The following is a 24,476-nucleotide window of genomic DNA, read 5'->3' as shown; positions in this document are numbered from 1 at the left end:
GAAACAAACTATGATAAAGGGAATTATATTATATAACAAAGGGCAAGGTCACCAGAGTTCAACTATGTTTAAATCTATGGGTATTGTTCAGGGTATCATGTGATATAACCGTCTAGTGCTCTCCTGCTTGAATTTTATCATGGTTTCTTGTGACGTCAACGTCGTTCTGTGTTTATGTTGCAGGTGTTCAACTTGCCCCAGCTCTACTGATTCTTGCCCACGATGGCGCTCCACAAAAATGCGTTGGCTTACGCCACCACCGAAATAGCTGCTTCCATGATGAACTCGATCTTCACTTTCTATTATGTCAAATTATTTCTCAACACGTATAAAATATCACAAGAATGGTTCAATGTCGCACAGATTATATACTTATTATGGAACGCAATTAATGACCCATTATTTGCATATTTCCAAGACAACTCAACGCATTCTATTTTCAAACGGCGACGTTATTCAATTCTTTTCGGTGCTCCCGTGTTTGCACTTAGTTTCCTGTTGCCGTGGTTTCCATGGGCCGAATATAAACAAAATGATTGGCTAATAGGAGTACATTTATTGGTATCTGTGTGTGCCTATGACGCGTTATTCACGTTTGTATTGCTCGCTCAGTGCACATTGTACGCGGAAATGTCGAAACATCACGATGATCGGCTCCGTCTCACCCGTTACGGAGTGATAGGTAACGTCATCGGATCTTCATCCGTGTTTTGGTGTGAGTTACTCTCCAATAGCCTCAATAATTTCAGGATGTTCCAAATAGTCTGTGTTCTTGTAGCGTTACTGAGTTGGTTGGCAATGTCCTATACGGGGTTGAATGCCAGAAGCGAATATGACGTTGACGTGAAACGTCCAACAAAGGATGTTGAACAGGAGGTAAAGAATTCCGAAAACGAACCTCCGTTGTCAATATTTCGTGGATATTGGCAAATATTTCGCCAGAGAAACGTCCTTATTCTCGTCATGGTCAACTTTTGTACAGAATTCCATATGACGTATGGGAGAAATTTCCTCAGTATTCTCGCCAACGAACTTCTTCCCAGTGAACAGGTGTCTGATTTTGTGAAGAAATTGCTGTACGGTTCAGTGTTTGTTTTACCACAGGTTAGTTTGATATTTGACTTGATCGCACAATTAGTCTCATTAATATGAAGTTTAACTCGGCGTAATATTCAACGGAATGAAGTTGCTATAGTTTTACATTATAATTTCATTTTCGGAATCACCCAGTGTTAGAACATTATATAACACCGTATACAGTTATACAAATATACGTTCTAGCATTATATTGTCAAATTCGCCGCCGCTGTTCAACGTTAAACTGTATTACCTTTTAATATATGTCAAATACAATTATTTAATCTCCAACGTTACAGCACTTGCAATATATCCGTGTTAGAGGTGTATTGCATATTGCGTAGAATGGATGCGATTAGGTTTACGTATACTATTACGTCATCTGTATGTTATTTACTGACAATTTCTGTGGCACACTTTTACTTGCACCTAGTAAAGTTATTCATTGGCAATTATATTATTTCACAAACTTTAAGTTAAACTGGGATTAAACGCTAGAAAGAGCTATTTGGCGATAATAATTAGACATTTAACTTTTACAGGTGTTCGTCCTGCTATGGAGTCCTGTTGTCCAAAAAGTTGGAGCGTTCAAATTATATCAGATGACGTTTTACATCAAGATATGTACTGCAATTCTGATGTATTTGATCGGACCGTCACATCCATGGATACTTGTTTGCTTTATTCTGGTGGACACGTACGTATTATGGTTATCATCCATGTTTTGTCTGGCAACGTTCTTCACCAATGTCACGTGTCAGCGTAGATTGTGAAATTTACACAGGGTTTGTTGATACACGCCAGTTTCAAAGTTCTTTTTCGTATTGAGCATCATTCGAACTGATAATTTTTGAATATAAAATAGACTATCACATGATCATGAATTATATCATTCCCAATAGTGATGTTTAACGTGAATTATCACTAACTGGTACTCCACTGTAACCATGGCGATAATGACAAAAAAATATCACTGAAACGTGAAAAGCCTTAACTGCAAATGCGCGTTCACCAACGCGCTTAGACGTCACGCTTAATTAGCATAACTCGGGTATGGTAAGCGCAACTCCAACAACTCACGATTTTTCCACAAACCAATGCGCTCTTCTAACGGAAATGACAAGTGATAGGTTTGACCTGTGCGCGATTTGCACTGAATACCGCCGGTGACTCTTTCGATACCTACAATCACCTAAAAAATACCTAATTAAAGCTTGGTAACGTCTCAGTTTGTACTCGTTTATCTGCGCAACAGTCAAAATCGCTATCTTTGTTTATATGAGACCCATATATCTCGCGCATGCGTGGCGCCACGACTACCACCCTTTAACTAATTCGTGTGATATCACTTGATACTACTTAATACTCGCATTGTCATGGACCGTATTATCCACTCATCTTGGTTGGTTGATAATCTAGCCGATGATGTTACTAGTACTAACCAGCTCTACGAACAACTTAGTATCAGTTGATAACCTCTTAAGTGATGCACGTAACCATAGAAACAACCAGTAATACAAGAACGCGTGACGTCAGAAATTAACGTCTATTATAGTATTTGAAGGAAGAGTGATCCCCGATTGTTTTCGTGTTGTGCTCAGCTTTTTTTCTCAAGAACTGTAATGGTAAATGACTGTATATTAATAACAGAGGGCGCTTTCCACTGATTTTTGTTATGATGATCAACTTATGATCAACTAGCTGTATTATATAAAATACAATTATTTCAGATGTAGTTTCAGTTATTTGTGGCAGTTGTTCGTGTTGCTATGCCTCTGAATGCAACTGAAACTATTGTTACCTCATTTCTCACAACTAGACGTGTTAATATGGTTACAAATTACACAATTTACATTTACTTGAATTATGCAAACAATATGATTACCTTATTGTTATAGTTATGTGAAGAAGAATATACATTATCTATTACATGCTTCAATATAAAGAGTAATGTCTGCAAATAGGCTACATATAGCAATGTGATCGTGTTTTGACAAAATTAAACCTTCTGACAATGCATCAATATCAAAAGCAGCCAAAAGCGTTGTGTCTGGAATTAGAGTCAGTGGAAAACATTTTTTGTCCAGGGCAGTTGTTAGACTACCTCACGGCACCACCTACCAATATACCAAATTTAAAGGTATTTTGGTTATTTTTTTCGCTTCGGATGCGAAGATCGTATGATCTATATATTCAGCAGTATAGAAGAGTTGTAAAACAAACTTTTTTTACGAATGTCTATGTTTAATTTCTAGGATTGTTCCCAATGCTACATCGCGATATTTAGGCATATTGATGTCAGATTGTATTGATGACGATCTCAAGAAATATCGAAGAAGGTGAGATATATCCCTGATCATTAATATGACAATACCCAATCACAGTTTTTCACAAGTGATTTAATTGATTGAATATGTATTTGTATAATCCACTGATATTTAAATCCTATTGATATTTGGCGAAAGCTACACGTGAGTGTTCAGTTATTTCGAAATTTTACCCTACATTATTTTATTGGCTCTATGCCCTGTGGGTTCATATTTGTTTACGGATTTGAATGTGTATTGTAGTATATTTATCTTTTGTTTTGTACTTGCGATTTGGCCTCGTATTCGGTTGTTGTCTTTTAATTACGATCTTTTTGCATGATTTTTGTGCGTGGTCTTGGAGTACAACGTAAATTTGCAATTACAGATTCTGAATTTGAATATGATGGTTTTTTTTTACTTGTACTGTTTTTTTAATGTAGGCTATTAGTGTGACAGAAAAATACACTGGAAACATGCTTTTTTTAAATTTTATTCCAGTTCTCCTCGATCATCAATGTTTTTTGGCACAAATGCATTATTCACCAAACCTGCTCAGTCGTTGGCGCCGATGCTCGTGGTCGCCATTCTGAACGAAAATGGATACGAACAAGTTAAAATCGGAGAACACTTTGACCCGGATGTAATTTCTCAATTGCATAGCGTCATGTTTCAAATTATCTGCCTGTTTCCATTGGTGTTAGGATTGGTACAAGCTTTGATATGGACCAAATACACACTACGAGACAGCCACTTGAAGATATTGCCCAAGTACGTGGATGGTTAGCCTGACATGTAGGCGTGTGTGGCGCCCTCGACGGCCGAACGGCATCAGGCCCCACTAACGGCTATGGAGCACCGCGGAGGGCGCAACTCACTCGACCTTGACAAGCTAGTGGACGGTTGTTAGTAAAACTCCAGCCCACGTCAGAATGAGCACATATCACCATCACGTTTTTTAATACATATGTTAATTGTATTGATGTAACTTCATTACCAGGAAATGAAGACAAACTGATATCAATTTAATATCGGTACATTCCAAATGTACGACGAAGATGGGCTTGGTGGAAGAGAATCTTAGTCAACCGGTGGCAGCGGTTTCAGCTACCCGTGTCACAAACTGAATTATTTTATATAAACACCGTTTTCACAGTCACGTGACGACCACGCATACTCGTCATGCCTGGTGGTTGCCATGGTGTTTTAGTTTGCCTACACATGTATTAATTGAGTGAATAATTGAAAGCAGCATCTGTATGTCTAATGTGTGTGTCAACAAACCACGTATATGATTACCGAACATGCAAAGCATCAATGGAATGATATGCTCATATGATTTAATGTGACTCTATTGTTACCGTGTGCCGATGTGTAAAAACTATGAAGATAGCGATTAAATAAAATAACATGTCACATATAAAAATACACCATGTAAATTGTCTAAAGTAAATAAGGTATCCACGTGTATTATATATCCCTTTTAAACGAAAATCAATTATAGATTAAATTGAATGGGGAAATGTTTCATCGGGTTTCGCGGTAAATTATGTTCTGTCTATCAGATGGATCAAGTTACATTTGAGTGTTAGTATGTTAGTTTGTGTCGTACGTCACGTGTATATTTTAGCCCAATCGTGCAATATAAATGAAAACTCAATTTTGGGAGTTATGAATACCAGATCCAATGTACTGATTATAATATGCAAATGTTTATAAATACATTGTAGTATTAGAAATACACACCCGGTAGCAATTAATTGTCCGCGCAATAAAAAAAAACAACTCATGACCACAGATTGCAGTATCACATCTAGTTATCCACAGCAAAACGCATATATTACTATAGAATCATTTATAAAGCATTATGGTCTGTGATTTAACATTTTTACGGTTCACATAATGATGATGATGATGAACGTTTGCGAATAATCCCCTAATTTACTGCAATATGCGATTCTGACATGCTGAACTTCGGGCGAACTACTGGTGTGACTCTCTTACGTGCCCCGTCTCATCGTTAAACTATTACTATTAAAACGTCTATATGTAAATATTCGTTACGTACAAATCGTCAGTATTAATGCGATTCTGGTGATAATCACAGTGGGTAACAGTTGCGTTGACTGTACGTGTAGTTGTTTCACAATCCGTGGACGCTCATCACATGATCTATGTTCCAGTCCGTGCGCACCGCAGCTGTGACCGAGGGGGATCGCATATTGCTCATTTGCATATCAGTGTTTGCGGGATTAACCTATACTGTACTCCGTTAGTATATTCGCCGTGCCACGTCTCATGACACAGGTTTGTCACGTTAATGAACGCTATTTGAAAATACAGCCACACGAAGACAAGTTGAGATGTTCCAAATACCAAGCGCATAAAAAGGGAACTTCATCGATATATTTAGGTAAGCGCGCGGTGTGCGCAGTCATACTGACCTAAGCCATGATTGGGTTAGAACTGATTCAGTGAAACACTAGTACTCTTACATATTTCAAATTAATTTGGGACGAATTTATGTGCAACAGTAATTTATCTGTGGATGCCGAGCTAATTTTCCATTTATTCCCGACTCTATATACATGTGTCGTGTTCCCTATTTCTATGACATTAGTAAAATAATTCGAATTCCATTCGCTCCGATAGACATATCATAGCAATGTCAATCGAGATGTAAAGTAGAATACTGTATTTTGAAATTTCAAACATACAATCTGAAAATTGCGAAAACCATTACACATTGTGCTATAATGGAAGCCGGTTTTATCGACGATGAATTGTTCTAAAAATAGAAATCGCCATCGTTGTGACAGTAATGATTCGAATGTTTTCGAATTCATATTTTGATTAGAAAGTCAGGCCATATCTGTGTGTGTCGCAAACTGGCATATGCGTTCACTTATATTGTTATGCCGCAAAAGAGTATACTCTCAGCTGTCACAGTAGTTGCTTTGATTTCTAACGAGCGATTTTCGCTTTGTTATTTGATGATCAATTTTATTCGATTTTACGCTGACTTATTGATCAGTTTGTATATATTTTCCACGTAGGTATTGGGGTATATGCGAAGGCGGCTACGTGACGGAAGTCGCCGAGGTGTAGAGGTTATACGCGAAGTATCGAAAATGAAAGTCCACTACAACGCGTTTTCATTTGCACTCATCCAGTTTGCATTGTCTATGCTGAACTCACTCTTCACATTCTATTATGTTAATTTATTTCTCAACACCTACAAAATATCACAACGGTGGTTTACTTTAGCCGAAGGTATATATTTGTTTTGGAGCTCACTTAATGACCCGTTATTTGCATATATTCAAGACACCTCCGCCGTCGCGATTTTTCACCGCAGAAGACTTACTATTTTGTACGGAGCGCCGCTTTTAGCTATTAGTTTTATACTACCGTGGTTTCCATGGGGGGACTATGAACACAATGAATGGTTAGCTGGTTTGCATTTGGTTGTCTCGCTGTGTTTATACGATACCCTGCTGACGTTTGTATTGCTTGCGCATAGCGCCCTCTATGCTGAAATATCTTTTCGTCATGAAGAAAGATTGCGGCTTACTAAGTACAGCCAGTTTGCTTCGCTGTTCGGATCCAGTGCCGTGCTATGGGCTGAGATGATCTCAAATAATTTCACTAATATCAGACGATTTCAAGGGTTCTGTATCATGGTTGCAATAACCAGCTGGCTGGCTATGCATATAGCGGTGAAATCACTAAAAAGTGAGTACGAGTCCCCTGCAGACGGGGAACGAATCTGGGACCGTGATCTCCTATTGGACAATGAACGGACATCTATATGGACATTGTATAAACAGATATTCTCGCAATGGAACCTGGTTATTTTACTATTTGTTAATTTCTTCGCGGAATTTCATATGACGTTTGGTAGAAATTTCCTAAGTATATTTGCCGATGAGCTCATACCGTCGTATCTTTTACCGAATATGTTGCGCAAAGCGCTGTATGGATCCGTCTTCATATTACCTCAGGTAAGAATTGTAACTAGAATGTACATGTATATAACTTCCGTCGCCATAGCCGTTTTTGTCTTGTTGTTTTCGACAGGGACGTTGACTGTATACTAGTCATTATCGTGACCACATTAGATCTAGGCATATTATAAAACTAGAATGGGGATTTAAACGCAATTGTTCATTATTAAACATGTCTGAAACGATGTAAATCATCATCAGGTCAAGCTAGCTCGGAAATCCATGATTTGGGAACGACATCCATCGCAGTCCTTCTGGAATGCATCTGGTGACTAAGCGTAGCTGGCTAATATACTAGTATGTGTCGATGAATGCGGCAGTCTGGGCATTCTGAGCAAAATATCGCTATTTAGCTCTTATTTCGCACGCAGACAGTTACCAGTACATGCATGCACATTTGACAGAGGATACGTGAGATGGCTGGCAGATCACCATATGATTGTTCCTTTCTAAAGGTGCTTTCTCTTGAAATGTTGAGAGCGAGTGTAAGTACTGTGATGAAATTGTTTTTGCGTATCTGTTAATCGACTTAATTAGCTGAATGGCTGTGTTATGTCTGGCATCGTTTAGGCCATGTGAAGTTTTGGACGGAACTTGGCTCAGTGATTTGGAACTAATTACGAGATAACCGTCGCTATTCGGACTACTATTTCTGACAGTTAGTATTCGTAGTTATTAATGTAGTGAACGATTAATCAAAAGATATGACGTATTCAGTACTTAGTGTGATTGGCTTTATGATTGAAGGTTACGCCCTAGAGTCTTTTTACTGCTTTGTAATTGGTTAATGTTTTGAAAATGAATAAAGAGAGTTTGAGTTGGTCTTGGCGAGTACACCACGATAGACGCAGTCGAGAGTCCAGTCCTGGAGAGTCTTGGGCGAGTCTTGGGTAAGCCTTGCGATAGTCTTGGGGACTTTTCCCCAGGGCGCTGTGTCTTATAGAGTGCTCGACTGATCGACTAAGACGAAAGTTGAAACGTATTTCGCTGTGTGTGTCTTATTTGACTGTAAAGCTAAGAGACTTTCTCGATCCCGTACCTCAAGGGGACGCGAGAGAGAGACGAGACGAGATTCCCCCCTGACACGTGTGGAGAACCCCTCAGAGAAGATTTTCCCCGTGATAGTACCAACAAGATTCGACTCTATGGATTTAGTCCATTCAATACCACCATACATGGTACGAATTTGAAAAAAGGAGCTGTGCTTTAGATCATCTAGTAGATCTGATTTCTAGAAATCATCATCTTGTTTAGTGGTTGTCTTTTTACGCTCGCAAAGGTTTATAAAAGTATTAGGTGTGATACATTCTGTCTTATCGTATAATTCACGACAAAATTGACGTCATGTGTTCACAAGACTATGTAGGGGTTGGTATGGCTCGATCATATGCAAAATCTGAATCCGTGAACTTTACAGTTGTATGAATAAATCCCATGTCATGAATGTTATCGAGAGTTGAGCGAAGTAAATAGTCCAGGGTAATGACAAAGAGAAAAGGTGTCCCCTTGTTGGAAATCCAGCATGTATATATGTCAAACTATTAAGTATCACTATCTGGGGGATCTGATTACGGATTTGGTATTATGGTAAAGCCTTAATGGCAGAAACTGTTTCTTCTGATATTCCATAAGTCATTACGACCTTTTTCATTTTGTCTTTGTGCACAAAGACTATTCAAAAAATGCTCCCTCAATTAATCAAGTCTTTCAGCTTGGCTGTTTACCTTTAATTTTTGTGCTTGTTTGTATTTATTCTGTTACTGATAAAAAGCACTCAGCTGTGATGTTTCCTTTGTCGTAACGCCATTCTTTGATTTTGCAAAGCAGTTGCTCAAATCCCGTCCATACTAACCACTGAACACGTACATTATATGGGATGCTGGCGTCAGGACAGCTAACATATACATATACATCTCACTAAATCCTTGTTTTTATTTGTATAGACTGGTATCCAAACAACATGTAACACATGGTCTGATTAGGCATATTGTAATTTTTTACATTAACAATATTTCATTAACATCCGACTGTAATGTAATCAATCAGGCGTTACAGATATCGTAGCATCTGTGCTAAACGTTGGAGCTAAGCTTTGAGTAAATTTAGTGACCGCGTGAACTGCTCTGTCTTCACGGAAGAAATCAGAATAAATAGTTTGCGTAGAAACCATTATCTGTTTATGATGAAGTGAATGAAACGCTAGAATAAAAAAAAAAAAAGTTCAGAAGAGAACCATAACTGAAAAAATATAAGAATACTGCAACAAAACAGTATAATCTGGCAGAAAACTTTAAGCTTTAGCACCACCTCAGAAATATTGGCATGTCAACTTCTTGCTGTCTCGTCTATACAAGTCTTTGAAAGCGACTTTTGTCTGCAATAACTTTTGTATTTAACAGTGTAAGTGATATCCGTAAATATGTGCCAACTGAATAAATCATATTCCACATTGGGAACCATGACCGTGACACGATCAACCTGCTGGATCCATTTTCAATTTTCGCACTACGCAGCTCATTAATTATTTATGAAAATTTTCAATTGAATTGTGTTAGAAAAAAAAAACACGGTTGAAATGGCGTTTCAAAATAATATATTTTATATAATATATATATTTAACAACAGTATATTTTTTTTGGCTCATGTCAACAAAGAAGATAATTTTCTATTATTTCCGATTATATATGTAGTACATTTTTTTTCAATATTTATACTAAGGTCAAACTAACCTAGATAAAAGTTCGATGATAATGTACCTTAGATGGCGGTCACCGTGTCGTTTGTATTGTATACGAAGAATAGAGAGTAAATTTTACCAGGAAGCCTATCTACTTCGTCCAGGCCTATGTGAGCGATTCTAGAGCACGTGTGGTTTATAAAATGTAGACATCACATCATAATAATATGTTGCGATCTACTCTGTTTTGAAAATAATTTGTTGCAAAAACCAGCGTGCTTAAATCAGTTTCATTTTTGTGATGTTCATCATCTATGGCAAACTGTTTAATAGTTGATTCTTGAAAATAGACAGCACACTGTTTTAATGTCATTATAATTCTGGGTACTCGACTCATTGGCCTGCTTCAGTTCAAAGTATTTATATTCCTGAATGTAGGACTCCGTATTCAATGTCCCTGGCCCAGACGTATTAACATCGTTTTATGGGTTTGTTTTATTTTCCATAAGTGGTGTCGCATTATTTAACTTTATGTAATATTTCACACTCAGCTGACAGCATGTGCGTGCTATGCATGACATTTTATTGTTAAGTTTTACACTATTATACACCTAGCCGTGCACAGCTGGTATCAACAGTACAGCGCCCTCGTTTGCATACAGATGAAATATGGGACGTTTAGTAATATATTGATATACATACTTTAATAGAATATGTACTAGTCAAATATTTATGTTTTTTTGGTCGCTTGGTAACATAGATTAAATGCAAATGCGCATGCGTTTGTAATTTTTGGTACGCACTGATTAATGATTACACATTATCCTTGAGTAACTCGATCAAACTAACATTGCCAATTTACGATAAATGCTGATCAAGCATGAATATCGTCATAAAACGTCTTCAAAACTTATCTTTTCATGAAATTTATATTAACAGCACTTCGGTATGTTCTTTTTCTAGATATTTGTGATTCTAACAACATCCTTTGTCGAAAGGGTCGGTGGTTATCGAGTGTATTTAATGCTGTTCTGTGTCAAGGTGTTCACTGCTATATTGCTGTATATGTCGTCAGCCCATCCCTTGTTTCTGGTCATGTTTTTCGTCATAGATACGTAAGTTGTTATAATCACGGAATTGTTCTTCTTTTCACAAAAATATTTACGGATTACGTTCCATGACGTAATGTTACGAGAAAAAGATTTCCTTAATTATGTCATCGGCGTAAACAGATGGTGTAGTAAACCAAAACAAATACGTTGCTTTTTTATTTTGTAGTTTAAATTTTAGTTTCGATTAATAATTTCAGACAAAACTTATGCGAATAAATTGAAGTTCTTGTATGTATTTTATGTGATTGTCTATTTGAGTTTTTTTCTTCTAGAACTCTTAACATGTTGTACTGATATTTTTACATTGCAGTTCACTACCAATGGCGGCTTCTAAGTTATTTAATCTGCTATTAGCGGATAATATAGATGCTGACATGGAGAAAAACAAACGAGTGTAAGGGGATAAATTTATTCATAACTCTGCATGACCTGACGATTTTCATCAATAATTCACTCGGCAATATTATATGAAACATGAAACACATAGTTGTTGTCTTTTTACTTCATGAGGAACCACGTTACTTACATGACCACGGTGTTTATCGACTGGCTGGCGTGCTCATTCACAGTTTGGTTGTGATATCCAAGGCTATTCCTTAATATCATTCAAGTTTGTTCCTAGAGCTTTCTAAAACCTACGACGTCATGGGATATATTTCAATTCGACCCTGTGAATGCATAGTGAATATCGCGTTACAGCTGCGTATTACCGACTCCACTGTATCAACTGTACATGGTTTAACCCATTCAAAGTTAGAAACTGAAATGGACCTGAAATAGACAAGTTATATTAGTATTTCGCAGTCCGTCCAAGAAGATCGATTATTTTTCATTTAATTGTTTGACTATGGTTTACCACTGTTTGTTTAATCGGGAATAATTGTATTCTAATTACAAGTTTGTTTATTATTTCCAGAAACCCACTGTCATCTATGTTCTTCGCCGCTAATGCCGTGATTATCAAACCGGCCCAATCCATCGCACCTATCCTTATCGTCGCCATCTTGAATAAAAATGGTTTCCAAGACATCCGCTCTGGAGAAACAACTGACCCGGATATAATTGGTCAGCTACATTACGTCATGTTTCAAATAGTGTGGCTTATTCCATTTGTGTGTGGGTTGGTACAGATAGCGCTGTGGTTGAAATACACGCTGCGGGACAGTCACTTAACTAGCCCTAAAACTGTCAGCACCATTTTTGTGTCTAATATTTAAAGCTCAGTGAAGGAAGAACATTTAGCATTATAAATCGTCTTAGGTTTTTTCAATATCCTGTGTTTATTCTGGAATTAGAAAGCTCTCGCTCAGTTGTGTTCAGCCTGAGTAACAATTCGGCAACTTGCATGCAGTTTTTCTACGCCATCGTTTTTTTTACGACACCCGAGCAAAACTACGAACGAATAAAGCCAACATGCCATTCTCGAAACAAAACAAAATATTAGATACACTGGACCAAGTATTGCAATGGGTTTTAGGGGACAAAAGAAAGGTGGAGAGATGATCTCACATGTCTTGCTATGTTTAAAAATAGTACGAGGCATTTTTAAATTAATATATGCTGTGTCAGTTTGTATCTGACTTTAGGTATCTATTGAAAATTTACTATTTATTCTATAAATATACTGTAATTATCTTATTAGGACCACAGGGTCATTATTCTATTTATTGTACATGGGTAGAATCTGAATAATGTCTTTTAAAGATAGGCGTTGAACTTTTTGAGTTGGTGAAAACGCCACAATAAACTGCATGCATGGGAAATCCATTTCATGCGGAGCGTTCTTAAGACAATGCAGTGCATCATGGGAATGTAGCGGGAATGGTTGTGCTCTTGGGCGAGCAATAGCGTTTGTACAGATATTAACTGTAAATAGCGAAACATTATTAGTTACTGGGTCAATATGCACACAAACTCAGAGGGCGCTATGAGTTCTGTTAAGCATATGGGATTAAAATTTGTTCATATATTTGAAAACTGGTTTTTTTGTGTGTTTTCTAGCTTTTTCTGACCGCTTGAGGCTTGACTCGACTCGTACTTACTTGGCTGAGTCTGGTGACTGAACTTTGTATTTTCACCAAGATAACATCGCGTGAGGAGAGATGTCAGACCAACTCGCTTATCAGCGAGCGTAATATTGTCATATGGCTCATTTTAACCAATAAACCGCTTCCATTATTCCCCATTTGAAAACACGACGTGTGAGGGCTCACTTCAATCGCTAACAACGAAACTGGCGTTTCTGTTTAAGTTTATCTAACCCGAAAACCTCTCAGACCTCTGTTTTCTAGTATCGATACTTTACTAAAGTAGACTTGATTTTGGAATTGTTTTGTTTTCATTTTACGTCTGCATATAATGGTCTGAGACATATAAAATAATGATACTTTCTTAAATATTTTCTTAAACGCGGCCATGCCTGCTCAGTACTTACAGTATCCCATTAGCTTCATCATTCTCATATGTAGTACTGATATAAAGTACAGAGGTACAAATACATTACACCATGACATACGTATGTATTTCGGTATGTATATTATCACATTTGCACTGCATCATTCATAGTATTGACTGCAAAAGTACGCAAATGAAACATTTTTTTTCTTGGCAATCATTGCATCACTTGAATTGCCGAGGTATAATATAACGCTCTATCAGTTTTGTTGCATGCTGTACTCCCATTGTTGATGTAATATGGTACGAGCCGCTGTTATGATTTTCATTTTTGTCCATTTTGTAATTAAAGCGCCCTCAACGTCATTTCTAGAGCAATCAAACCCAAAACCTCCCCCGAGAATATGTGACTCATATCGAATGCTCGCCATAGCAACGGTCACCGCCCAGCTTTAAATAATTTCACAAAAATATAAACTGTCACTGAGTGAGTAATTTCTTCTAGGCTGAACACAACAAATGCACCACAAACTATTAGCATTTAGCGCGAGTTGCGTGTATTTACGTACATGTGTCAAATTCAACTTACTTTACCTACTAGCATAAGAGGTAAATATTAAAACTATATTTTACTACTTAATAGTAACAAAAATAAATGAACATAGAGGGCGCATGTCGTGGTGGCAACCCGATCATGTCAGGATTAGCTCCGTTAAAAATATGCACTAATTTACGGTAAATTACGGTAATTCTTCGTTATCTTAAAATCAAACAGTGCTACCACCTCAGTTACCAAGTTGCTGGGTAAAGTTTTCAATGATCATAATAGGTTTTTGTTGATGAGAATAGTACTCGAAATAAGGGATTATAACAAATCCTCTATTTCAGAAAACTGCTTGATGCTTAAAAAAGTGGCATCTAATTTCCCGATGACACCTAAACATATAGCACGCGATACCCTCAAACATATGGCACTGATATCATGGTGACACCTAAACATATAACATGCATTATCATGGCGATACCCTCAAATAAATTGCATATCATATCCTTGTAATATCTAAACAAACATCATGCGTTATCCCCGCGATACTCAAACATATGGCTCACGATATCAGGGCGATATACAAATATATAGCTCGTGATATCCTGCCGATACATAAACATGTCATCCGATATCCTGGGGATACGCAATTATATGTTACGCGATATCAAGGCGATATACAAATATATAGCTCGTGATAACCTGCGGATACATAAACATGTCACCCGATATCCTGGTGATACGCAAACATAAGTTACGCGTTATCCTGGTGATAAGCAATCATATGTTACGCGATATCAAGGCGGTATCCAAATATATAGCTCGTGATATCCTGCCGATACATAAACATGTCACCCGATATCCTGGTGATACGCAAACATATGTTACGTGTTATCCTGGTGATACGCAAACATATGGCTCGCGATATCATGACGATGCCCAAACATATATTTCGCGATATCCTGATGAAACATAAACATGTTACCCGATATCATGGCGATACCTCGAAACATATATCACGCGATATCCTGGTGATACGCAAACATATGGCTCGTGATATCATGACGATGCCCAAACATATAGTTCGCGATATCCTGATGAAACATAAACATGTTACCCGATATCATGGCGATACCTCGAAACATATATCACGCGATATCCTGGTGATACGCAAACATATGGCTCGCGATATCATGGCGATTACCAAATATATAGCTCGTGATATCCTGTCGATACATAAACATGTCATCCGACATCATTACTATACCTCGAAACATATATCACACGATATCCTGGTGATACGCAAACATATGGCTCGCGATATCATGACGACACCCAAATATATATCTCGTGATATCCTGCCGATACATAAACATTTCACCCAATATCATGTCGATACCTCGAAACATATATCACGCGATATCGTGGTGATACGCAAACATATGTCTCGCGATATCATGACGATACCCAAATATATAGCTCGTGATATCCTGCCGATGTATAGAACATGTCACCCGATATCATGGCGATACCTCGAAATATATGGTACGCGATATACTGGCGCTACCCAAACATATTGTACGTGATATCAAACCACTACCTTTTTGTAAATTTTAAAGAAAGTAACATACCTCTGATTTCGAATGTTATCGTATTGTGAATAATAAATTGAACCCGTGTACTCAAACAATTTTGTTTCCCGGTTTCTACTGTGTTATCCAAGTTAGTGAGAAGCGTTATACAAAGTTTTGAAATTAATTTTGGTGATAAAATCGAACACTACAATCATATTTATTAAAGTCACTGTTCATAATAAGATAAATGAAATGTAAACATATCGAGAACTTTACCAATTATGCTTTGTATTTAATATTCCCTTCATTGTATATTTCGTTATGGAATATTCGTAGTATATTTCTTGTCAAAATCAGTTGTTTTCGGGGTTTTTTTTCAAAAAACAAAAAGACTTCACAATGTCGAAAACGGAAAGTCTGTACCGTAGTGTTATCGATGTTCAATGACATCAACCATGTTACATGGTTGTGACAGCATGCATTCCAGCGTTGCTATGTTACTGATAACACCCAGGATATAAAAAAAAAATCATTACTAGCAATGGAAGTCACGTGACAAAAAATGCACGCATTATGTATTACAACGAGATACCAAGTCAATCTTTGTTGTACAATAATCAAGCGGTGATGCTGTCACAATTGCCACGTTGCTAGGCAACGTTTCCAAGTACCTAGTTTCTTTCAATGATTTTAATGTTTTTTATGATGAGAATAGTACTCCAAATTTCCAAAAAATACTTGATGGTGTTTCACTACTTTAAATTTCTACAACTAGAATGATTTGCACGACACATTCCCCTGTATTATTTCAACAGAATACAATGCTGTGTTTTAGGGATTTACGGTAAACATATGACATCTAAAACATGTGTCACATAATATCTCGACGAAATTTAAGAATATAGCTAAAAATATGGCACGCGATTTTCCGGTTATATCGAAAATTTATGGCACATGACAGTCTGGCGACAGCTAAATATATGTCACGTGATTTTCTGTCATTACCTAAACATTTGGCACGCGATATCCTGCCGATACATAAACATATGGCACGCGATATCCTGCCGATACACAAACATATGGCACTTGATATCTTGCCGATACACAAACATAAGGCACGTGATATCCTGCCGATACACAAACATAAGGCACGCGATATCCTGCCGATACACAAACATATGGAACGCGATATAATGCCGATACACAAACATAAGGCACGTGATATCCTGCCTATACACAAACATATGGCACGCGATATCCTGCCGATACACAAACATATGGCACGCAATATCCTGCCGATACACAAACATAAGATACGCGATATCCTGCCTATACACAAACATATGACACGCGATATCCTGCCAATACACAAACATAAGGCACGCGATATCCTGCCGATACACAAACATATGGCACGCGATATCCTGCCTATACACAGACATATGACACGCGATATCCTGCCCATACACAAACATATGGCACACGATATCCTGCCGATACACAAACATATGGCACACGATATCCTGCCGTTACACAAACATAAGGTACGCGATATCCTGCCTATACACAAACATATGACACGCGATATCCTGCCAATACACAAACATATGGCAAGCGATATCCTGCCGATACACAAACATATGGCATGCGATATCCTGCCTATACACAAACATATGGCATGCGATATCCTGCCGATACACAAACATATGACATGCGATATCCTGCCGATACACAAACATATGGCATGCGATATCCTGCCGATACACAAACATAGGGCACGCGATATAATGCCGATACACAAACATAAGGCACGTGATATCCTGCCTATACACAAACATATGGCACGCGATATCCTGCCGATACACAAACATATGGCACGCGATATCCTGTCGATACACAAACATAATGTACGCGATATCCTGCCTATACACAAACATATAACACGCGATATCCTGCCAATACACAAACATATGGCATGCGATATCCTGCCGATACATAAACATATGGCACGCGATATCCTGCCGATACATAAACATATGACACGCGATATCCTGCCGATACACAAACATATGACACGCGATATCCTGCCGATACACAAACATATGGCACGCGATATCCTGCTTATACAAAAAACATACGTCGTGCGATATCCTGCCGATACACAAACATACGTCGTGCGATATCCTGCCGATACACAAACATAAGGCACGCGATATCCTGCCGATACTCAAACATATGACACGCGATATCCTGCCTATACACACACATATGACACGCGATATCCTGCCTATACACAAACATAAGGCACGCGATATCCTGCCTATACAAAAACATACGTCGTGCGATATCCTGCCGATACACAAACATATGGCATGCGATATCCTGCCGATCCACAAATATATAGCACGCTATATATCCTGCCGATACACAAACATATGGCACGCAATATCCTGCCAATATTCAAACATATGACACGCGATATCCTGGTGACGCACAAACATATGGCTCCGATAACCTGGCGCTAACAAAACACATGGCACGCTAGTTGTGTGCGTGTTTCTCAACAATTTTACGGCACAAGTCTATAGGGGCAAAGGTCAAATAGATCAGAATCTTTATATTTTTTACAGTATGAAATAATTAATTTTCATGTAATATTGTATATCAATAGATGAGGTGAATCATTGTCGTATCAATGCATTCAATGAAAAAGGGCGTAACCTTGGTAACAACGAGTTGTTGTGTCGATTAAAATCATATTATGGGCGTTATGGATGTACATATTGTGCGATAATGTGGGAGGGGAAACATTTGTGAAACATGCTTACTTAAAACATAATATTTAACGTAGTTATTCTAAATTACACAATCAAAGATTACTCGATCGAAATTAAGACGTCAAAGTCAGTTGTAATTAGAGACAAAAAGTTTATTTGACGTTGAACTTGAACACGCAACGACGGAGGCACCATAATATTTGATCGTTTTACGAAGGAATCGAATACATTCAATTTTGTAATGGAAACTGCTGCATACTAGACTAGAGTAAGGTAAATGTGCCAACGCGAATTGTGGGATATGGATTCGAAACCGATATTGGTGTGAATTTAACTAGTAAATATAAAAAACCCGTACAAGACCATACAAGCTCATATAATCAAACTGAAAAATAGCTAGCTTGAAATTATCTTTAAACAGAAGCATTCCCATTGTGCAGATTAAAAAGACTCAGAAAAGGAAGCCCTGGTTAATAATATATACAAACAATGTACGAACACACTAATAATAAATAACAATACTAAACTTGGGTTAGTTTTGGCTCATTTTTATATTCTGAGCCTAAACTGAAAATATTACGTCAGTTAAGTAAAGATGACGTCAGTTATATTGTATGTATACATTATTCTGAATAAATATAACAACATTACTACAATACCATATTGAAGTAAATTAAAAATTAAAATGGCAGATCGATTTAATTTGCGATTTCTTCGTGAAAGAACTTGTAAAAGTTTTGGCATGACAACAGACAGAAAAATTCCAGGACAAACATGGAATACCTGTTTATATAAATAGATATGCATAATGATACCTGACGTCACGTAATTGACAAATGATGTGCTGAATTCGTACAAATATCAGATATAGATAGATAATGGTGGATACATTTTAAACATTTAATAAATACAACAAACTGAGCACGTGACACGGACGGGATATCAAAGATCCGCGATAATAATCGGATGAGCTTCAGGTCAAAGTTCAAAGTTCAACAATAAGTGTATTGATTGCCTTTTGTCGGTTAATTTTCTAACAGTAATTTAAAATTTGAACACTGGGCATAGTTGGCAGGAATGAACACTACATTGGAACAAAACAATGATACACGGTCAAATGAGAAGCATATCAACTAAATTTCCGACTCGTAAAACCAATCATATGCTACACTTGCTAACTTAAATGTATAAATGAAATAAACATGTACACAAAATATCCGAAACAAGGATTTGAGGATTTAATCTAAATGCTGGTAATTTAAGTTTTGGCACACATATTACTAGTATTCTAGGATTGATTCACATCATGTGAGCATTGTACGCCATATGATAACCGACCATTTACAGATTGTATCTATTGGTAACTATAACAACAACATAACGATAATACCATTTGTGTACGACGATGGTGGTGATGATGACGACAGTGACAATATACATGTAATTAATATCTATACCTTATATACAAAACGCCCCAAAATCACCTCCTCACAACCGACGCTGCTTGCCCCCCCCCCCCAAAAAAAAAAGCCATGTACGTTCAGAAACCTTATAAACCAATGCAAAATATGAATTATAAGTTGGATATAAGAGTTCTGATTAGAGGCTGTAATCAAACATGTTGTGTTCTAATCAAAATGGCAGTGTCAATAGCGGCCATGTTTCATTGGACAACACTGAAATCACACTGAGTAAATCAGTGTGCTCGCTTAGGTTGATGTATTTGTACAAATGGGCTTTCTGGACGCAAATATTTGGTTATAAAAAAAAACTGTCCCGTCTGAGTGAACAACCAACGATGACGATTAAGTACACCAACAAATTATGAAGTACAAAAGCCGCGCATATTTTCCCCAATACATTGCGAGCTAATAACTATTATCCCAAGATATCAATTGCAAAAAATGAAAACTGTCTGTTTATTTGGGGTTATTCCATCCTATTAGTTTTTCCTCATCGACTTGAATGCCAAGGACCCTCGCTGCGATATAAACTTCCTGTTTCTCGTCATCCGCTACAATCATTTTCTCCGTGTAAACGTAGTCCATTAATATGCGGAGAGCTCGCGCCGTGGGCGGTGGCTTCACGAACTCGATACCATGCCCCTTACCGACGCTATCAATGCACTTTGCCTCAGCTGATAGCGCTTTCTGTATGTATTCACTCTTCTCTTTCAGCAGCGAGGAATGGATCCTGAATTCGATGTCCTCGGTATGAAGACTGAAATCCGGCTCGTTATTGAAGCGAGTATCGTTGTATTTTATTCGGCTGATGTACGTCTCCACCTGGGTGTGCTGACCTTTTTCTTCTACCTGCGCTTTCTCTGCGTTTTTGTCACATACTTTCACAGGTTTTGCTTTTTGTTTTTTGACTTTCTTCGGAGACTGTACCTAAAAATGTAAAGAAGTTAATTAGAACCAGACAACTCAATTATTAATTGAACTTGGCGTTGAATTATCGTCATCTTCGGCTCGGTCACGCACATCATTTCAACATTTTCTTAATTTTCAAAACAATACGTGTCCGTTGAAGTGGAGGGATCGTCATTTGCGCATGCGCGGGAATTGAGTCCCAGGCGACGATAACAACGCACGTTAAAACGCAGAGGCTTGTGGGTAGACGCTTGTATGTAAACAACGACAGGCTATGACCGTCTGCCGCATGCGCAGGTGACGACTCCTGGGCTTTAAATATTGAATAGAGAAAACAGCATAAAATCATCTGCATATTTTATCGCAAACTCAGCTGATAAGCTGTGTGGTCAAGTAGCGGCGTACGAATTATGGAAAGAGCATCTGTTAACATATATAAATCGTTCACATAATTGCAGTGAGCGCTGCCTCGTTAACTATACTACGCTTAGATTTAACACATGTACATGACGTCACTAAGAGACACAATATTTCATTTGTCCGTTTCAGTAATACGGCATTGTTGTATTTACCACTGGTCGCTGGCTTTCCTGTCCGTAAGGATGAATCCGGATACCCGTCACGATTCGAGGCATTATTTGAATTATGAATAAATAGATTATCGAATCATTGTCTATTTTGTCTTCCAGGAAAACGTCAGATGGTGCTTCATCACGGTTACTAGTGGCTTCATTTAATAAAATCCGTTATCAATTGAAATATAAAATTGTTATCGCGAAATTGGATATATGTATAATCTGAAATATGAATTATTACTAGTACAGGGTGCGCATTTAAAAGTGTGTCGAACGTAAACTGGCGACTAACACAGACGCCAACTTGAAAGGCATACAACCGGCTTACAGACAATGTCATGCTATGTGAATCCAATTACGTGGATACATAGTTGGCAGTTGACCTCAGAAGCTGCATGGCGTAGGGTTCATGTTCTTAGCATTGCAGACCCCCTGGTATAAATTAAACAAATATGCTCTGTTTATATTGAGAAGCGGGATTTCAGAGTTCATTCATGCATAACATTATATAGGACGACGTGATGCGGAGACGTACGACACCAGTAGAAATGTAACGAGTTATACAACAGACCAGAAACATAATATTACGTCAACGCGAATTACAGGAACATATCCCGCCGACTTGCGTTAAACGCAGCATACTTTAAGAGTTAAGTTCCGATATCACTTTTCCTATGTGGTATCAAAGATACGTTAAAGTGTTGTTATGGTTACCGTGTCAGTGAGATATACTAGTATTACATCACACGTAATTGGTCCCTTCTATTGAATACATGTCACCTCTGAAAGGCGCGGTCTCGCCGTGGAGCATTTTGTATACTAGTACATGCGAAAAAAAACACATTGCGACATATTAATAATAATTTTCATTGAATCGTAAACAGGTACAGTAATGCTAAATATATACCTGATCCCACAATGCAGTGACATTATGGGATAATTTACTGACAACAATCATACAAACCTTGAAATTGAAATTGAAATATATAAAAAGATCAGCTCACGTAATAGTTTACCGTTAAGTATTATGAAACCGTTATTTCAATTTCGGTGTTTGTTTTTAGATTTGAGGATATCGTATCAACCACGTACCGTGACGGATTTGTATATTTTCCAACTTGCATATTTTTAATTTAAGCGATTGAATTATATTAACATTAAATACGGCGATAATGTGCGTAAACAGCGTGTGAACTCTGGGGTATGCAGCAATACACAGTGTAATTTGAACGATGCCAGACTTGGAATGCTAACTGTTATATGCCTTATTTGCAATTTAAAGTGCGACCGTGTCTTATTCAATATCGGCGTTGTCCATTGATGTTTTCCCGCCAATTTATATCCCGATTTATTCATCCAACACTTATTAAATTTCCAAAATGGCTACGTTTTCCGAATCATCTACCGATCTTGACCTAGATCGCGGCGCGGACGGACGAGATGTGAACATTTCTTTTTTGGCCATCGGTTTTGTTTAATCTGTCCCGGGATTTTTGTTGAATACATCACTGATTTTAGACATTGGTTCGCTCCAGCCTCTGTCGTGAGTATTTAAACACGTACGCTTCGACAAACAAGGCGTTGCATTTATAATCTGTCAACGTGAAACTACTGTGCGTGGAAACATGCTTGCTTGTTTTTCAACTTGCCTCGGACTCCATCATGATCTATCAGGACACATCCATCACTAGAAAACTGACGTGGAATTTTAAGACAATATGCATCACGATATTATTACCGTGAGATTGATAGCACAATTACTAGTACTGGTAATTTGCAGTGTTTAAAATGCATAGGAAAATGCTTCCGTTGGATGCAGCGTTTTAGGGTGGGGTTTTTACGTTCAGCTGCATATCGCTGGAAATCAAATATACGTTGATGCAGACATTAAATTAAATTGTACAGAACACTTTCGCTGAACATATTCCGACAGATATGCCACCTATACGAAAATAACGAAAACACAAAAAGCAAAATGGCGACGCGGCGAACATTTAAATTCGGCGAGACAAGTCGAAATACATCGTATATTACCTTGGATTCTTCAGCCTCCTTGTTGTCGTTCACTGGTTCAGTACCGTTTTCGGCAGCGTTGGTGTCCTGTCGCCGCCTGGCCATTAATTTTCTATAAACAAACATCATGAAAGTGTAACGATTTCAACCTGAAAGCCACAACAAGGACAGCGACAAAAGATCCAACGGGGTATGTATTACATCCACACACACGATATTCACAGCTCACGCTGACCTTTTTCATAATGAGCAGGTCGCGCTAATTTGCATATGAATGACGGAAAATGAAAAGTATCTACTTTCGCATCCAACGCCAGTGTATGTACGGCGTATGGGCATGGTACAAATCAAGGTTTCGAGCATTGTTATGCGTTATAAACTCAATATTCGTTCTTGTGCTCTGTTTTTGTAATTTACCCGCAGTTGTTTTCAGTGTTTTATTAAAGTTATTATTAATATGAAAGTACTATTTAAACTCTGTAACCGGTTGCTCATGGACTCGGAAGTCTGGCATGCTGGATTTGGAGGCAAGTTTTAGATCAGAGGCAGTATTTCAATGTATACAAAGGTACCATATATTTGTGTGAAAATTCAAATACAGCAAAACCAATGTTATTTTCGACATCTATATCTATTATTAATGAGTTGATTCTGACTGGAACGCTTTAGCAGTGAGTGGAAATTACTGCTTTCATAATACATTAAAACTGAAACCATGGAAGAAATCCGTTAGTACCTTCCATGCTGAAACCAAACAAATTTTCGTTAAAGTCACTTGACATTATTTGCAACACAGACGCTATACTATGTTATTTATATACAGGAAAGCATATGCAACAGTCTGGTACTAGTCTGCCACAAAGCCTGTTTGTCTTTTTTTTTATCTAAAGCCACTTCCAGTATTAGTGAGTGATCATGAAAAAAAAATATTCTTTTTTTTTCAGCTTTGATCTTCTTTAACATACATTGTTACATTAAGAAGTAAGACAAACGAAAATTAATTCATTTCAGCGTAGAAATCTAAAAAAATAATAAATAGACAACCAAA

At 37.7% G+C, this 24,476-nt stretch overlaps 3 protein-coding genes across 3 annotated transcripts; 2 read left to right on the top strand and 1 right to left on the bottom strand.

Moving 5' to 3' along the window:
- Positions 1-222: 222 nt before the first annotated feature.
- LOC144345003 (solute carrier family 68 member 1-like) lies at positions 223-4,170 on the top strand. The gene is made up of 4 exons (XM_078006729.1): positions 223-1,104; positions 1,620-1,774; positions 3,333-3,416; positions 3,885-4,170. Exons 1-4 carry the CDS (start codon positions 223-225, stop codon positions 4,168-4,170), a joined length of 1,407 nt encoding a protein of 468 aa, XP_077862855.1.
- A 1,492-nt stretch (positions 4,171-5,662) lies between these two features.
- LOC100371137 (solute carrier family 68 member 1-like) lies at positions 5,663-12,946 on the top strand. Its single transcript, XM_078006760.2, has 5 exons — positions 5,663-5,796; positions 6,440-7,387; positions 11,031-11,182; positions 11,490-11,573; positions 12,096-12,946. Exons 2-5 carry the CDS (start codon positions 6,452-6,454, stop codon positions 12,394-12,396), a joined length of 1,473 nt encoding a protein of 490 aa, XP_077862886.1. The 5' UTR covers positions 5,663-5,796; positions 6,440-6,451; the 3' UTR covers positions 12,397-12,946.
- A 7,427-nt stretch (positions 12,947-20,373) lies between these two features.
- On the bottom strand, positions 20,374-23,658 carry LOC100370142 (uncharacterized). Its single transcript, XM_002730499.4, has 2 exons — positions 23,450-23,658; positions 20,374-20,858 (listed from the first exon to the last, which is right to left on the bottom strand). The coding sequence occupies exons 1-2, from the start codon at positions 23,555-23,557 to the stop codon at positions 20,388-20,390; spliced, it is 579 nt and encodes a 192-aa protein (XP_002730545.1). The 5' UTR covers positions 23,558-23,658; the 3' UTR covers positions 20,374-20,387.
- Positions 23,659-24,476: the final 818 nt, after the last annotated feature.

This window comes from Saccoglossus kowalevskii, chromosome 14, assembly GCF_978046115.1.
Source record: "Saccoglossus kowalevskii chromosome 14, keSacKowa6.1, whole genome shotgun sequence".
Taxonomy (NCBI): domain Eukaryota; kingdom Metazoa; phylum Hemichordata; class Enteropneusta; family Harrimaniidae; genus Saccoglossus; species Saccoglossus kowalevskii.
Note: the sequence above shows the minus strand (reverse complement) of the source record. Positions and strands in the feature narration are given on the sequence as shown.